We start from the raw sequence: 17,807 nt of genomic DNA on the forward strand, positions 1-17,807 counted from the left end.
AAATGTACCCCGACTTGGGGTCTGGGGGTGGGGGCTCAGTAGTAGAGCACTTGTCTAGCATGGCAAAGGTGCCATCACCACCACCATGTCCCTCAGCTTGTCCTGGGAGGATGCTGCAGCCAGCCACACACATTCTTGGCTTCCTGTGCTGATGTGGTACAAACACAGCAATGGCTGCTTAGAGTCATTGTCCCCATAGAGGTCCCAAGTGGAAAAGACCAATCTTAGAGGAATGCTCACTAGAGCCCGGACTGGCCTTATAGGGTGACTCCCACTTGGGATGAGGGAATTCCTGCTGGTTCTGGGCTTATCAGTCTTGGTCTGATTGTCTCACACAAACCCAGAGGCAGAGCAAACCTCTGCCCTGCATGGTCCCCCGATGCTGGACACACTCTGCCACTTTGAAAATGGAACATATTATTTAAATCTTCACTTTGCCAGAATATGTCATTCAGCAGAAACAGATCTGGCCTTGGCAGTCAAGGAGTAGGTCTAAACCCTGGTTCAACCAAGCTGGAGACTGGTGGGGGGCATTTAAAATCACCACCTCTCCTCAGGAAGACACTGGCCCTGCCACAGAGGAAGAGGGGCAGATGAATAAGACCAGATAACAGCACGTCACAGTCTGGATAGGACAGGTTTTTCCTTCCTGTCTACTGACTTCACACCTGAGACAAACACAAGCTCAGAATGAAAGCCTTGAGTTAGCTAGGTAGAGGGACTTCCCATAAACTGAGCGTGGCTGGAGGATGGCCACACAGGACAGCAAAGCACATGACACCAAAAGCCTGAAAATAACATTGAGTTGAGTCTAGGGCACATACCTAGTACTTAGGAGGGGAGACTGAGGCAGGAGAGTGATGAGTTCGAGGCCAGCCTGGGATGCACACTGAAACTGCAGGATTTCACTGCAATAGACACAGCCTTCTGATATCTTCATCCTGATTTCCTAATGAGGTAAAGTCCCTGCTTTGCTGAATCTGTTAAAAGCCCCACAATACAAGGGCAGTTCTGTTATTCCCAGAGGTGGCAATGGAGGCTCGGAGCTATGAAGCAACTTTCCCATGAGCCTCTGTGTGCAGCTGTTTTGAGCCACGTGGCCACTTCACATATGCTTCTCACAAGCCGGCCCTCCTGTGTGGCACCTGGCCAATGTCAGTGGAGAGTTTCTGTGTGGATGAACCAGACATTTTAGAAAGGATTTGTTTTACTTTTAAGTATGTGTGGGACTATGTGTGTGGGTATGTGTGGGTGGGTGTGGGGGTTGTGAGGGGGTATTTGTGGGTGGGTGTGGATGGGCAGGGGTATGTGTGTATGTATGTGTGGGTGTGTACGGGTGTGTGTCCAGGTATGTGTGTATGTGTGGGTGTGTACAGGTGTGTGTCCAGGTATGTGTGGGTGTGTACGGGTGTGTGTCCAGGTATGTGTGGGTGTGTACGGGTGTGTGTCTAGGTATGTGTGTATGTGTGGGTGTGTACGGGTGTGTGTCCAGGTATGTGTGTATGTGTGGGTGTGTGTGGGTGTGTACGGGTATGTGTCCGGGTATGTGGGTATGTGGGCATGTGTGCATGTGATTGCCTGAGAGGTCAGGAGCAGCTCATGCTCCTGGAGCTGGAGTGACAGGTGATTGTGCGCAACCTAACAAGGAGGCTTGGAACTGAGCTCGGGTCCTCTGCAAGGGCAGCACTCACTAGTAACCATCGAGCCATCTCTCAAGCTCTGTGCCAAACTTCTCAGTTTGCTTGCCTTACGTCTGACCAAGGAGTGAGTCATTTCAACAGTGACTTCCAGGCCCCTCCCCCTGCACTCACCTGGGGGCGGGGTTCCCTTTAGCTTCACATTCAATCAGGATGTTATCACGGGGGTCTACGATGTGGTCCTTCACCGACTGCTTGGTGATAGTCGGGGGCTGGGTCACTGCAACAGGACACATGTGGCAAGGGTCAGAACTTCAGGGACCTGCCCTGGACTTGGTTTAGGGTGTGGCTAAAGTCAAGAGCACTAGGAATCACCTGGGCAAGCAGACAAGCAAGCAGGTATGAGTAGTACCCTATTCTAAAGATGCAGTGTCTTAAACAGGGCTGCAGGATAGGGGTGGATGTCGCAGGTGGAGCACAGGAACCCTTTAAGAAGATCCAGGCTCCCTCTGATCACCCAGGATCACATCCCAGTGCCCAGTACACTGCACAGGGTACCACAGTCCCCGCTGAATGTGTGCTGAGTGGATACAGGAACGAAACCAGCTATGACTGCAGAACTTAGGACTGCAATGGTTCTGAGCCACGAGTCTCAACAGATGGCCAGACTGCTGAGGCAAGAGCCAAAAGAGGCTTCAGTCCCTTGGAGCTTCACAAGGGCTTCCCTGTGGCCCAGCAGGCTGGTGTTCTGCCCAGGGGTGCAGTGCCAGTCACCATAGTAGCTGTGGCAATCCCAGCTGCCATCTGTAGACCGTCTTCTGCCCACTTACCCATCCTCCCTGCTCTGGGCACATTATCTTCCATTGGCAGAGGACTCACTATAGGGCTCTAGGCTTGAGCAGCACCCACAGGCAATGAAGAGGCCAGGCCCTCCGCCCTCCCTCCAACCTCCCAGAGGCTCCAGGGCATGGAGGCACACGAGGCACTTACACTCATTCTGAATGCTTGCTGTTAGTTCCAGTGGGTTAGCATTGGGAGGGGGAGAGAAGGAGAACACTGTTAATGCACACGATTGACCAGCTAACTGTCTGCCATCCTCCTGTCCTAGTACACAGGGTTGGGGTGAGGAGATGAGGGAATAGCACCGGGCATGGGGATTTCTCCCAGATGTGGAGTTTGACAGAAGAGCCAGGCCAGGTTGGAGAACAGACCTACAAATACTTCATGGAAAAGGTGTATCACTGGGAAGATGGAGACTCCACAGTAGGGCAGGACCAGTAACCACCAGAGATGTTACCAGGGAAATCCAAATGTCCCCAAATGACAAGGACCCTTCAGATGCTGTCCGACATCTGATACCATTGAGAGAGGAGGGAGTCTTGGTGCACAGGGTCAGTATGGAGGTTCTGGGGAGCGAGGAGAAGAGTGAACTTTACCACTTCTGCAGGACAAAGGCCTAACATATTGAAGCACTGAGGACCCATCACTCCGGTCCCTCATACACTGTTTGTCTCTTACACAAAAGCATGTTCTATGAAAGTCCTGTTCCTGGGGTAACAGTACCCCAGCACGTGGCCTAGCCCACCACTCCTTCTTGCGTCTTCCACAAAGTGGACAGAGAGGTAGGCGGCACACACCCTCACCAGCCCCGTCTGCACACACGGGCCATGTACAGGAGCCTCTGGGAGGCTGGAGGGAGGGCCGAGGGCCTGGCCTCTTCATTGCTTCTCACACTCTAACCAGCAGGTTGCTCACTGCAGCTAGAGAAGATATAGGCTGTGGCTCTGAGCTCCTGCTGAGAGCCTGGATTCTCCTCCGTTACTTTCTTTCAATGCTGTGAGTGGAACCGGGTTGGTGCTGGACTACGGAACCCTACCCTTTCCAAGTCCCACATTTCCAACAAATCCCTCTGTGGGGCTGAGGCCTGCAAACTGTGCCTTGGATAGTAAGGTTTCAGACATGGAAAGCAAGACTCGGCTCAAACAGATGTGGAGAAGAGACAAAACGTGCCTCTAGGACTCTTCAGTGTCTTCTCTTAGGATAGCATGAGGAAGCTGTGCGGAGATCAGACACATACAGGCACTGTGGGCTGCCTTTTCAGAGTGAGCGCTGTTGGGGAGAGCAGGAGGTAGGGGCTTTGGAGCAGAGTCATGGAGACTTGATGTCTTCCCACCAGAGTGAAGAGACTTGGAGGAGGTGCAGGCTCAGAAAGGGCCACCTTCAGGGAGCCAGGGCTCACCTAGGTCTAAGAGAGTCGGGGAGGCAGAGAAAAGGACATGAAGAAGGGATGGTACGTGGCAGGAATGAGAGGGCATGCAGGCTGTTAGCAAAAGAGTCTCCATGGTATGGCTTTTAAAAAAGTTCCATGAGCAAGGTGGTGTGGCCTTCAGAGCAATCAAGAGATATTCTGCTTTTTACTTGTCCAGGTCTGCCTGGGCTGGAAACAAAGGAACGAAAAGCCCGAGAGCAAAGGCAGGAGGCTCCATGGAGCTCCCCGCCATGGCACTTTCCTCTGTATGTGATCTTCCTGCCAAGACCAGTAATTCTGAAAAGACTGAAAGCCAGTGGGGCTGGGACAGGAGTCCAGGGAGGGAGGGGCCAGTCTCCAGACAGGTAGGGCTGGCCCTTGAGTACTTTTGACCACCAGCAGGGCTCCGGCTTCATTTCAGGACACACTGATGCCTCTTGGTCCTGATGCACCCTGCTTCCAGGCTCTGACCCCTTTCCACGGCATCTTGAATTCAAGGGTGGGTGATCTCACGGCTACAGTCACGTGGACGCTGGCTTCGGAGACAGAATATGACTAGCGTCCCCAGAGGTTGTTGCAGAGCTTTCAAAATCCATCCTTAGTGAGCGAGCTGGAGGCAGGCCTCGTGACATCACTGTCCTTGACATTGCGGACAACGGGGATCCTTCAGTGAGTGGAGATTCCAAGTCACCTTAGAGCGGGCTGGCTGCTGATGCTACAGGCTGCCTGCCTGGCTAAAGACCTATTGAGCATCTACTTGCCTAGTGGGACAATGACATCTCAGTCACCACTCTGCTCCCAAGGGATTTATTGCAGGGACAGAATCAAGCCAGAAGACAAACCATGATGGAGAGAAGGTAATGGGGACAACCTGTCTGAGGGCAAGGACAATGGTGCTCCTCTTTGTCACCCCACCACACGCTCCTCCTTCCTTTCACAGAACTTGCTGTCTGATGATGTCGGATAGAGGATGAATTTATGCTTTTGGTTTCCAAGGGGGAGAAAATGGGCCCCTACTCCATCTCTGTGGGTTAAGTGGGTGCCTGTCCTCACTCCAGGGCTCTACCTTCACGCCTCTCTTTTCTTCCTGGGCTCTGGTAGTTGTTGATCTCTGGGCTCTTATCCTAGGACGATGGAGGATGTGGGGCGGGCGTGTTACTGAGGCCATCTCATATGGGGGGTGGGATGGAGCATCTCTCCATTCTGCTGTCCTCTTCTGTGGGCTCCGAGGAGGGGATGCTGAATCCTCTTGAGTAGAAGGAGGATGGGGGAAAATGCAAGCAAGCTTCCAGGAGACTCACTGTTTGGCAAGGCCATTCTGACTGAGGAGGTGACCCATTACTTTTTTAAGGTCATTCTGTTCTCCACTGGGCTAATGGGAGGGAGGTGGCGTGTGACTTCACTGGCAAGGCAATTGGAGCCAGAGGCTGGGCGCGTCAATAAGGGATTGTGCAGCTCCAGAAAGCTGCCGTGCCAAGCGCCAGAGTGGAAGCAGTGTCCCTGCTCTAGAGGCACAGAGAATGCCCTGAAGGGACAAGTGAGTAAGCACCCGGCAGGATGGTCTCTCTTCTGATATCCCCAGTCCCACCCTCCCAGCAAAGGGGTAAGTTAGGATCACCTGACTGGTCCTAAGCCCAGATGGCAGGGCTGTGGTTAAGTCAGGGGAGGAACCTGCCGAGGAAATCTGTGTCCTTGCTATGTCATTGTTCTGAGGTCAGCTTCTGTAGACGAGTCATTGAAATGGGTCCACAGCAACCAGGAGGCACGGTGCTTTGTGGGGTGTCCCTCCGACATATCCGGAACCAATTACACCCATGTGATAGAGGCTCCTCTCAGAGAGGTGCAGCTGTCAGGCGCCAGCTCTGCCTCGTCCCTGCTCCCTAACCTGTCAGCTAAGGGTGGCATCAACATCCAGACTTCCTGTGAGAACCGCACACACTGAGATCATCACCGCTCTCAGGTCTCTGTCTGGCCTAGGGCAGCTGCAATTCCAGTGAGGTCCACGGACTAAAAGAAAGCAGGACCAACGTTCCATAGCACAGGCAAGAGACCCAGATTCCATTCTGCTTTTATCACCATGACAGCTGTGACCCTAAGCAAGGAATGGCTTGATCTGCATAGACAACATAAAAGGATGGGTCCTCAATCCCCTCCAGGATGCTGGGATGGAGAATCAGTGGTGAGGAATGGGTTTCCTGTTGTATTCCCGTCTCCAGTAGAGCTTAGAAATCCATATTTTCAGTATAAAAGCCCAAACCATCTATTTCTAGGTTCACGCTGCAGGAGCCCCTCCCCCACCAGACCCACGTATCTAACAGCAGCTGAGTGAGAAGTGGCAGAAGGGAAATGAGCCTTCACCATGTTCTCGATAACCTGATTTCCTCCGCGCCCTCCTCTCCAGGGACACGCCCTTATCAAGCCTATTAAGACTGTCTGCCTGGCTGTTAATGAGAATCTCCTTGAGCCGGCCACAGACGGTCACCATGGGAACGCTGGTCTCACAGCTCTCCTCTCTTCCTCCTTCCCCGTATAGATGCTCGGGCAGGAGTGGTCTTGGCCAGCTTGCTTCTGGGATCAATTAATAGTTATCACTGGTCTCTGCCATCCAGAAGTGCAGACTCCTCCAGGGTAGCTGTTACTGGAGGAGGTCTGGCTTTAGAGCTCCGTGGGGCCTTCTTGGAGGCCATCTTCACCTCCCGTCTCCTTGGTCCATCTGTTAACTGGAGAGAGTCCAAGTCTATCTTGGCATCACATGGACTCCATGAATTCCTTGAGCCCGAGAATAGGGGGCAGAGGGGCTATGCCTATATGTTAGTGCTAGGATGCAAAGATATCCGGCACATGTGTCCAAACGGTGTATGCTTACACACAGGGCCAGGAAACAAGGAGCCAGTCAACAGCCACCAGGGAGCACAGTACCAGAGACGGTGGAGAGAGAACCAGACATCAGTGTGGCAGGTTAGGTTCAGACAGGCGCTGCCACCATGCGCAGAAATGAGCCCCATATTTTGATAGTTCCGAGGGAATCCTGGGATAGAAAAAACCTGTGCCTGGCTCTCCCATGGTAACACGTTATGGCTTCATGTCTTACTTGGCTGTGTCTTTTACAAAGATAACGCCCTGGCCAATCCTCTCCCAGGCTATCCACCATCATCCTTATTACTCCAGCCAAGCCTGCGCATTGACTCTGGGTGGATCAAGTCAGAGAGACTAGAAAGGACACCCTACCACACCTGATCCTGGAAACTGCTTTTAGAAGGGGTAAGTCAAGGCTAAGGCCAGGTGGGTAAGTACGAGGAGCGAGGCTCTCTGAATTCCCAACTGTGTCACCCTCGGTTCCACTTAGCGGGCTCCAGGTAACACAGAGCCCAGCTTATCCACAGCCCTAAGAAGAGGCCTGCATCTTAGTTTCCAGTTTCCCAGTGGGAGCCTACATCAAGTCTTTGGAGAAAAGCCCAGTCCCGAAGCCTGGAATCCACTGTTACCCCCTCTTCCTCTCGTCTCCCTGACCTCCCTCCCCAACGCCAACTCCTTCAATATCAGGAGTAAGATGAAAAGAGCGGGCACAGAACTCACGATCCATTGGAATCTCAATGGCCCCTCCGGGGCTGAGGAGGAAGAGGATGAGGGCTGTGTGGACCCAGGGTAGTGCCTGCTGCCTGTCCATCCTCAGCACCGGGCCTTGCTCCCAGCTGCCCAGCCCGTGGGCTCTCGATGCCTTGTGCCACTCCACAGGGGCTTTTCAGACAGCGCTCAGCTAGAAAGAGAAAACAACAGCAAGTGAGTTTCTCTTGAACTTGCGTTTTGCTCTACTGCCCCTCCGCCCAGGGTCTCAAAAGACTTGAGTCTTCTGGCCACAGAGTTTGAGAGTCTCCTGGACCACAGTTTCTAACCTTGGAATCAGACAATCCATGGCTGCCCTATACATTATAGGGTTTGGAAGGAACCCTGGTCTCTACCTACCCCATGTCAGTAGAGCCCAGCAAGCCCTGTTGCCAATCAAAAACATTTCTGGACATTGCTGCTTGTTCCAGATGTCTCAGATGCTGCAGGTGGCATCTCCAGAGGACAAATCCACCAGTGACTAAGACCCAGTATGGAATAAAGGTAACTGCATACAGGAATCGTTAGAACACACACTGGCCTAGAAGTCCCGAACAAATAGACGTACCAGCTCAAAGTTTCCCTGGACTTGGCTCTACTCTCCCCACGAGTCTCAAAAAAACTCACAGGGCCTAGAGCAAAATGTGTTTGGGTGAGGACACAGGAATAAGATCTCGCTGATGTTCTTCAACCCTACAGGGAGACAGGAGCACTGTCCAAGAAGAAGGGACGGGCTGGGACTCAAGTCCAGCACTCTGAGACTGCCTGGAGCTCTGACTACTCCAGCCTGCCAGCATTACAGGGCCACGTCATGGGGGAAGGCCGCAGATGGAGACGCCAGAATCCATTCAGCTTGTCTCAGCAAACATCTACATAGGCTCAACACACAGCTCCACTCCTGCTTTATGTGGCTGGAGCCACAGTCAACTACACCCACCCACCCATCCATCTAAGAAGGTAGAGACAGAGCCCAGGCAAGAGCTCTTCAGAAGTGAGGCCATTGTTCTGGAGTCCTACAGTAGGAAGCATCACCAGTCACTACCTCCCTATGCCAGAATGAGGGATCTGGCTCTTATTTCAGCAGCTGAGCCCCAAACTAGCCTCTCCCCCACATGTGTGTGTGCATGCATGCGTGTGTGCACATGAGTGTGTGTGTGTGTGTGTGTGTGTGGTGTGTGTGTGTGTGTGTGTGTGTCTGGACTCCATCTACCTGCCTCCCTTCCCATGGCCACCTCCTTGGCTTGGACCACCAGGGTTCCAGGCTAGAGTGACTGCAACGGCTCGCTAAGTATCCCTGCTGCTCCTACCTCTGCCCTCCCTCGTCCTCTGTCCATGACCAGAACTATTATTTCTAAAGCAGAAACACAAACATGCCACTCCTTGTCACCTCTCCCTCTTGTCCCCAAGTTAATGCTAACTTCCTTTACTGGCTTGACACCCTAAACCATGTGTCCCCCTGGCCTCTCCCGCTCTCCCCTGGCATGCTGGTCCTAAGGGCCTCTGTGATTGCTGTCCTGACCCCTGGGAAAGAGCAACCTGTATGCAGGACAGTCTGTTCTTGGCTCTCTCATTACGATTGCTAAGTGTTACTTAGGAGTTACCTGAATATCTACTTCAACTCCCATGATGGTATCCTTGGCTTTGTATTCATCCCAAAACGTCACTTGAAGGCTCAATAAATGGGAAAGTTTCCTTATTATCCAGTCATAGGAATTTACCACAGGACCAAATAGTCCCTCAAAATGTGTGACAGATGGACATAAGGGTGGGTAAGAAAAATGAACAAGTAAACGTATAATTGAAATAAGTTGCCTAGATGACATTATTTTAAAATATATTTTATTATTTGAGAATTATATAAAATGAATTTTGAACATCTTCATTTTCTCCCCCACCTACTCCCATATCTCATCTCCATTCCTTACCTACACAAGGCAGAGTTTTCTTCTTCTTTTATTAATCCCACCCAGTCCAGTTTGTGCTGCCCAGTTACTTCTGGGAGTGGAGTTGCCCTGACCTTACTGAGGGGTGCATCATTAAAGAAAACTGGCTCTTTCTCCCAGCAGCTAACAAATGCCAATCACTCCTCAGCTAGTAGTGCTTTTGTGCTCACCTCCCCCACTAAAGTGGGATTTTGTCTGGCTGGAGCTTGCATGGGTCTAGTGCCAGTTATCACAGCCATGATGCATGCATGATTGCAATTGCGCTGCTTCATGGGGTTGTCGGCCACTTCTGGATCTTACAATCCTTCAGTCCCTCTTCTGTGAAGATCCCTAAGTCCGTGTGTGTATGTGTGTGTGTGTGTGTGTGTGTGTGTGTGTGTGTGTCTGTGCGCGCGTGTGCATGTGTGTTCCTCTAGAAAACCACTAGGTGGCACAAGAAAGCACCAGTTGGAGAGTGACTTAGGTGGGAAGAACCTCCTCTCTACAGGTCAGATGCCAGGAGTTCAGTGAGCTGGAAGAAGACAGAGTAGGGAATCTTCCAAGGATGGGCCCCGTGGCTAGAAGGCATCACAAGGGTTAACTCTCCGGGATGGTCCTTACACTGTCCTTCAGAAAAGCCACTAACACTTCACCTTGCCTTACCCATCTCCAAAGATCAGCCTGAGTTTCTGGTTGAAGCCCCAGTGTGGAGAGAGCTTGCACTAGGGAAGGCATGGCCTTCTTTCCGGGGAGGGGTAGAAGGGCATGGTTTGGGCTCACTGACCACTGTTTGGCTCAGGACCTGCCAAGTGGTAGAGTGATGGGAAAGAGACAGGTGTTCATCCTGGGAATCTTGATGGACTAGGAAGCCAGAAATTATTCATTAATCAGAAACACGTTGGCAGGGAAAAGCCCAGCTGTTGGGGATGTTTGAAATTCACAGTTTAACAGCAGAGTAGATAAATGACATCAAGATAACCACATTCTGCTCCTGATAAATCCCTTCTTTGTTCTCAGGAACCCATTCCCCTCCCCCCACAACCAAATGTTGGAAGAAAAAAAGCTCAAAGGTTATTTTAGTTTATACAAGCTACTTAATTTTAAACAACTCCCTCACTTTTTAGATGAAGAATTAGTAGCAAAGGAGGGCAAGAGACTTGCTTAGGATCACCCAGCTGGTTAGTGCAAAGCTAGGAAAAGAATCCCAGCATCCTGTGGTCTAGACCAGGACTTTTCTATCCAGCTTCCTTGTCTTTGTTACACAGCAAGGTCCCAAAGTAAAGATGTTATTTTAAAAGTCAGTATAATTTGTCAGTTTTCCCGAAACTTAAACAGAACTATCCATGACCCTTCAATTTTACTAGGTATATGTGCCAAGGATTTAAAACAGGTTCTTAAGCAAGTGCTTGTGGACAGCTGTGCACCAGAGCATCACCTCCAACGGCCAAACATCCGTCCGAGGTGGATGGAGAAGTGGATCGGTGGGTTTTTGGATGATTATCCATCCACAGAAAAGAATGAAATATTGACATAAGCTATTCTGTGAATGTGTCACATACAAATGACCCCATGTATAGATTTCCTATAAATACCCAGAATCAGTAATTGCAGAGACAGACATCACTGGTGCCAGCCAGGCCCTGGGGGATGCCATAGGGAGTGACTGCTAGTGGCATGGGTTTCCTCTGAGCAGTAAAGATGGTTTGGAACTAGACTAGAGGCATACGCTGTGGATGTACTGATTGTCAGTAACTTGTGTACTTAAAATGGTTTTCTTTTTAGATAAATTTCATATCAATAAAAGAAGTATAACATTAGTCTCTGTAACATTCTCATGGAGATGGAAAGGGGCAGAGGAAGGTGGGTGAGTGGAAGTAGAGACATAGCAGCCACCCCCCTCCCCAGCACAGAAGACCGGCAGAGTGTGTGTGTGACCCTTCCCACACACTCTGTCCACCAGAGTCAAGGGGATGGGGGCTTAGAGTTCTAGCTTTGAGAATAGAAGACCAGAGCACAGTGAGGCAGAGCGGTCTGCCACAGTCCTCACATCAGCAAGGCCCACAGTTCCCCCAGCCTGATAACCAGGGGAAAGGAGGCAAGGGGATGGGGTTCCTGGCCTACAGCAATGACATCCACATCTCTACAGACTGCCTGATTTAATGTCAACCACAGTGCACAGCCATCAGTCCATGGCCAAGGCATGTCATCCCCTAGGTCCCTTTCCAGGCTTTCCCAGTAACATAAGGGGTGTATTCACTTTGCTTCCTGTTGCTGTAATAAGCACCCCCTCCTGACAAAAGAGTTTGTTTCATCTAACAGTTACAGATTACAGTTTCTCTCTAGAGGAAGTCATGGCAACAGGAGCTTTGAGGAACTAGTCACATCCATAGTCAAGAGCAATTCAGGACCCCCTGCCCAGAGGAGGTGTCACAGTGGGCGGGTTCGTCCCACCTACATTGACCAAGGTAATCCCTGACAGACATGCCCACAGGCCAATCTAATCTAGACCATCCATCACTTCCAACTCTCTTCCTAGGCTATTCTAGACTGTATCCAGTTGACAACAGAAACTAACCATCACAAGAATTAATGCATTAGGGAGATGGTGGGTGTGTGGGCTCTGGTAAGAACCTCTAGGTGGGATGAGAAAGTCTCATTCCTGGTTCCCTGTAGGGAAATTAAAGAGTGAGGGAAGGTGGAGGCTGAAGACCACCCACTGGCCACTGGAGTCTTTCAATGTTGGAATACAGGACAAAACGTTTTTGTTTAGCATCACAGGGGTACAACCAGGACCAGAAAGGAGGAAGTGTCAGAAAGGAGGTTGCAAGGAGAAGCCACCCATCAGCCATAGCCACCACACACCATCCACGAAGAATAACCCATCTGAGCAGAACGGCAGGCACCACTCAAAAGTGTGAACTTCTGAACTCTTAAACGTCCGGGGAAGGGGCCAAATCAAGTTTCAGATTTTTTTTTCACCTTGTGAACATGGATGCCGAAGAACTTCTGTGACCTTGTTCAGAAACAGTCCACACCCTTGAGCGACCTGCCTGAGCATCTGTGAGCCTCCTGAGCGACTTATATTTGAAATGTGAATTTGGTCCTGATGGGCCATCAGGGAGGATGCTGGCATGGTGGCTCTTGGTCTAGTTCAAGGGCACTAGCCACGCATTCGGACTGCCTGCTTTAATGTCATATCCCCACTCTCAAGGCAAAGGCCCCGGCCTCAGAGCTTTGTGCTTCTCTCCTGATACGTGGAGATAATACTACCCCAGAAGCACATCCCCAGAGCACCACTCAGCATTCACGGGGCACACAGCAAAAGCATCCCATATGCTTGCCGTTGCCATGGATCAGGCCTTCTCCTCCCAGGGATGAAGGGTGTGCACACACTGGCACCCTATCCACAAGGGCTGCGTAGCTACACGAATTATCCACTTATTGTCACAGCTTGCTTTCCTATTCCTCCCTTTTGTTTTTCTGGGTCCCGGTGGCTCCCCCGCCCCCAGATTGAAGGTCCCTGGTGTTGATCCTACAAGCTGTCTCTGGCAGATGGAATAGGTGCCCACAACTCCCTCCTTCAAGCTGTTGCCTTCAGGAGCGACATCCCCACAGCCCTGTCTCAGGCAGGCTGTGACAGAGGTACAATATGTCTGAAGTGACAGAGAAAGACAGGCAGCCTGGAGATATGGCTCAGCTGGTGGCTCTGGTCCCCTGAGCAGCGGCTGCCACAGGCTTTCGGGCAGCAGACATTCATCCACGCTGCAGCCCCACCTGGGGCACGCACTGAGCTAGAGAGCTCACACGTGGGTGGAAACAAGGTTTGTCCACTCTCGCGTACCCCACACTTCCAAGGCGATCACAGAAAATGGCCAAAATGAAGTGACCAGGAGGCTTACGTTCAAGGATGAAAACGCCATCCACGCACACACGCTGTAGCAGCTCTATCGAGCAGGCGCAGAAGCGTGAGGGTGCCTTCCCGTAGGCAAAGGAAATCCGTTAACTGTGACACAGGAGGGTGGTGGCGCATTGTTCAAAACTGAATGGAAATGAGCTACCAAAACATGACAAGATGGAGAAGATGCTTGGATGGATAGTATAAAGTAAATGAGTCCAACTGTACATCATTCCAAAAAAGGCAGGAAATGCAGTCAGTAAGATCAGAGGGCGCCAGGAGGTGAGAGACATAAATCTGGATCACACTATACTTGTGGACTGTAGACTCGCACCATTATAAAAATTTCAGACCCAAGAAATACACAATAGCAAGTGTGGTTCCTGCTCTACTGAGGGCTCTGGTGATAATGGTACATGGCTTCAGGACTATCATGGGATCCAGCAAAGGACAGCACTGATGGAAAGCCTCTGCCGTGGGGTGAGTGAGTGTCGGGGAGTTCTCTGTATCAACTCAGTTCTGCCAGGAAGCTAAAACTGCTCTTTAAAAATTTATTTAAGGAGGAGGAGAAGGAGGAGGAGAAGAGGAAGAGGAGGAGGAGGAGGAAGAAGCCACACACAATAGGATGATGTTGGGAGAGCCTGGGTTGAGGAAGGCCTTTGGAAGAAGGTGACATCTGGCCAAGCCCTGATGTGGCATCCTGAGTGTCAAGAAGGAGCCAGTCTTGTAAAAGTATGTCAGAAAAAGCATCCTATGGAGGGAGAATTACTTGTGCCAAGGCCCTGTGGCGACCAGGAGATTGTGACAAGCAAGGGATCGAAAGAAGACAATGTGGCCGAAGTGTGCACAAGGACAGGGACACGACACTGTCAGGAAGACGAACATCTACTCAGAGGCCTCCGATGGCCAGCATCAGGACCGGAAACTATATCCCAGGCATCCCAAGTTTTCAGCAGAAATGATGCCCTGGTGAGATCTGCGTGCAAAGGCCACCCTGGTTGTAGTGTGGAGGGACCAGATGGAAACACAGAGTCACTTTTGCTAGGCAGTTTCTGGGCGAGGCCAATCTTCAGTTCCTACCCTCACATCACCCAAACCTGGTGCAGCCCACTTCCCAGCCCTGAGAGACTTTGCACCAAGTGTTCAGGGGTGAGGATGGAGCTGACATTTTCTCAAGACCCTTAGCCCCACATCTCACATCAGGCGAGTGGAGCATTCTTTGGAAGAGCTTCAGGAGCCTGTTCCGAGGGAGGTGCAAGAGGAAGCTGGGTGTCCGGTTTCCACAGCTACTCCTCAGGCAGAATGCCACTGGGATGGGCACTTAATGACTGGGTTTTGTCCCCAAAGCCTAGTTCACTAAGAGATCAGCAGCTCTGCTCCGTCCCCTTCCCCACATTGGTCTACTTCTCAGTCTCAGAAATACTGGAACCAGGTGACCACAGACTTCATCCTCAGAAACTGGGAGCTGATATAAATCTTTCTTGCTTCAAGTCAAGTTTCTCGGCATTTGTCACAACAATGGAAAAAATGATTAACTTCATTAGTTACTTCAGTTTCCCTCTTCAGACCCCTGCTTCCATTTTAGGACCAAGCAGGGAAGCTGTCTATATTCTTCAGTCTCCCAAGACTGCAGGGATGTCCTCCAGCTTTCCCACCCACCCAGAGCCTTCCTTTTCCCATGCTGAAGCCTGCCCTCTCCTAGTCTGGCCTAGGCCCTGCCACATGCAAGGGATGGAAGCTGGCTCCTGATCCAGCTCGGAATCCATAGGTTCTCCTGTTTGCCCTCCCTCTGGGTGGTCACTGATGGCTCCACACTCTTTTCACACAAATTGCTCTCTTCCAAGTTTGCCTGGATCAGCTTTCCTTCTCACTTGACTCATCACTGATCACCCAGGCTTAGGTCCCAGGGCAACCTCTCTACCCAGAAGGCTTCCTTAGCTTTCCCTGGCCACTCCCTCCCACCAAGTCTGCAGGAGGGCCTCACCTTCTATGCTCTCAAAGCATTCTGGGATATTCTCACTGTAATGAATGTGACTTCTTGGTGCCAGTGAGATGCCTGTCTCCCCAGCTGTACCCCGAGTTTCTTGTGGTTGCAGGCAGCATCTTATCCAACCAGAAAGATGCTGCAAGCACGTACGAGGTGCTCACTCACATCCAGGCTCTCCGCTCATCCACAGCACTGCTCCCTTCCTGGGAGAGTTTCCCACCCTTCCTAAGAGGGGCCCAAGACTCAACACAATCAGCACTGCCCAACGCACCACAACTATTTAGGAACAGACACCTGCTGGTCCTTGATGACTTTCACCGAGACAGCTGGGGAAGACATGTTTCCTTTCTCTTGGGAGAGACCTTTCAGGGGCTCACGAGGGTATATGTGGACTGCAGGTAGGTGGCTGGGTGGGGCTTAATGGCAGACTGTTTGTCCTAATGTATATCCCCACTCTGTGGGTGCAGCCCGGGAGGGATGCTGCTCAGAGGTCTCCTCTCCTTGTGTGACCACTTCCTGTCAGCTCCAGATCCACAGGGGACCTGGGAAGGGTGGGAGGGAGGAGTGGCACATTCCAGGATGTCTGTCCCGTCTCCAAGGCCTTCCTGAAATTTGAGGGTTCCCAGGTCATGACAGGCAGGCTCTGATGACTGACTGGCGGGGGACAGAAGCTGGCATGGAGAATCCCAGGATGGAAAGTGTGGATTAGCTGCTGCTGTGAACTGGCACCGAGAACACAGAAGGAAGAGCAAGCAGGCTCAGGGTCGGGGGTGCAGAGAGACTGGGCTTGGCGCAGGGGGTAAGTTCCATTGGAAATGCCTCAGAGCCATGAATAACAGTCTTGTAGCCTCTCCCAGGCTGTGTGTGAATTGATGCCTAGGGATATACTAACAGAGAGAGCTGGGGCCACATGCCAGCAATTAACTCTTGGAATAAGCTAATCAAGGGACTAGAATAGTACTACAAGAACCAACTAAGGAACACATTCGCACATCACTGCCACGGGAAACTGTGGGGGAGCAGAGAGATAATAAAAGCCCCCAGTGCCAACGCAAACCCCAGCTACTCCCATTAACAAGACAGGCAGCAAAGCTGATCACGACAGCTGCCTGGAAACAACCTGCTTAGGAATCAGAAAGGAGCCGGATGGGGGATCAGAGACGCATCTGAGCATGGGGTAGGAGATTTGTCAGGGCTCAGATTCATCCCACGAGGCTGGAGAGTCCTGTGGGGATTAGCAAGCCCTCCCCTGCTGGAACAGAAGACGCAGGTAAACCACTCCTAATATGAACCCACGCCATTCTCAGATGGTTTAGACATAAAAACAAACCCCAGTGGCTCAGGCCATCACCAGAATCACATTCTCACCCAACTTTCTTTTCCTCTCCCCTCCTTGAAGGACAAAGAACCATGTGTGCTAGTCTGCGAGAAAAAAAAGCTGAAGGGCTAAGCCCACGTTCCCGTCCACAGTCAACCCACACTCAGAGCACCATGTCCCCCCGTCCAGCCTACTCACACCTACCCTTTCCAAGCCCCAAATCCATGCCGGTATTCCCTGTGCTGACTTACTCCAGTGTTCAGGGTCCTCACTGACTCCTCCAAGTCTCTGCCATTTCCCCTGCTCCCCAGGGTACCCTATGCTCATCCCTGTGGTGGTCATGGCCTCCTGCACTGTGGGAAGAGCTATTCCTGTGTCAGTGCCCTAGAGACTCCGAGTCCTGGTTGGCCTGCATCTTGTCTCCCTTCTCACGAGCTGGTTGAGCAGCCATTGTTTCTGATGCTTCCTATTACCGGGAGGTATTTGGCTCATCAATAAATCTGCCTAATAAATCCCCAATTAATAAGAGGCCTGGTGAACCTGCTATTAGTGGTTGTGTGGAGTAGCAAGACACCAGCAATCACTGGGCAGTGCTGACTTGGCAGCCTCAGAAGAGAGCCTGCTCCTGCTTAGCAGACACCCTAGATGTATTTGTTTCCCAGAATGCTCCCCCACTCCTTTCTCAGCATTCTGTCTGAACTCAGGTAAGACTACCCTCAGGGCCATCTTCACAAGCTCTCAGAATGCGGTTGCGCAGGTGTCCTGTCCAGTCACCCACCATTCACTCTAGGACATCAACACTAGGTTCTGAAGATGCCCTGAAGTAAGGGGGTCAGCCTGGGACACCTGAGGTCCCCCTCTGTGAGTCCAGGGACACACATTCCAATCTGGCACTGCAAGGAAACCCAACGGATACAGGGGGCCTCATCCCTTAGCCCAACAAGCCAACCAAGAATCACTAGGCCTCATCTATGCTACGATCCAGCCAGCCATCAAGAGTTCTTTGGGAATGCATTTTTGCCATTGCTGCTTCTCTTGTCCTTTGAAGGACAGAACTGGAAGAGACATGATGGTAGCAGTCAGTGTCCATCCTCGTAGCCGATGTTAGCCAGCTAGACCCTATGTCCCCAAAGTTCCACACACTCATAGACCAGTACCACCAGCTGGAGACTAGCACAAGCCCCAGGGTAAACATTT

The 17,807-nt window shown here is 51.4% G+C and overlaps 1 protein-coding gene across 29 annotated transcripts in view; it reads right to left on the reverse strand.

The window, feature by feature from the left end:
• The window catches only part of Nfasc (neurofascin), a 162,165-nt gene that overhangs the window by 71,220 nt on the left and 73,138 nt on the right, over window positions 1–17,807 (reverse strand). For 16 of the 29 annotated variants that reach the window (XR_012912044.1, XR_012912047.1, XR_012912045.1 and 13 more), the window contains exons 3-5: window positions 7,462–7,642; window positions 2,628–2,645; window positions 1,812–1,917 (exon numbers count right to left, since the gene is read on the reverse strand). Coding sequence is in view for 23 of the 29 variants with exons in the window: in XM_075987927.1 (XP_075844042.1) it covers window positions 1,812–1,917; window positions 2,628–2,645; window positions 7,462–7,552 (215 nt within the window). In the remaining 6 variants the exon portion in view is untranslated. The remainder of the gene's footprint in view (window positions 1–1,811; window positions 1,918–2,627; window positions 2,646–7,461; window positions 7,643–17,807) is intronic. The other 13 variants (XR_012912043.1, XR_012912042.1, XM_075987929.1 and 10 more) reach the window with 1 other exon arrangement.

This window comes from Microtus pennsylvanicus, chromosome 10 (genome assembly GCF_037038515.1).
Source record: "Microtus pennsylvanicus isolate mMicPen1 chromosome 10, mMicPen1.hap1, whole genome shotgun sequence".
Classification (NCBI taxonomy): domain Eukaryota; kingdom Metazoa; phylum Chordata; class Mammalia; order Rodentia; family Cricetidae; genus Microtus; species Microtus pennsylvanicus.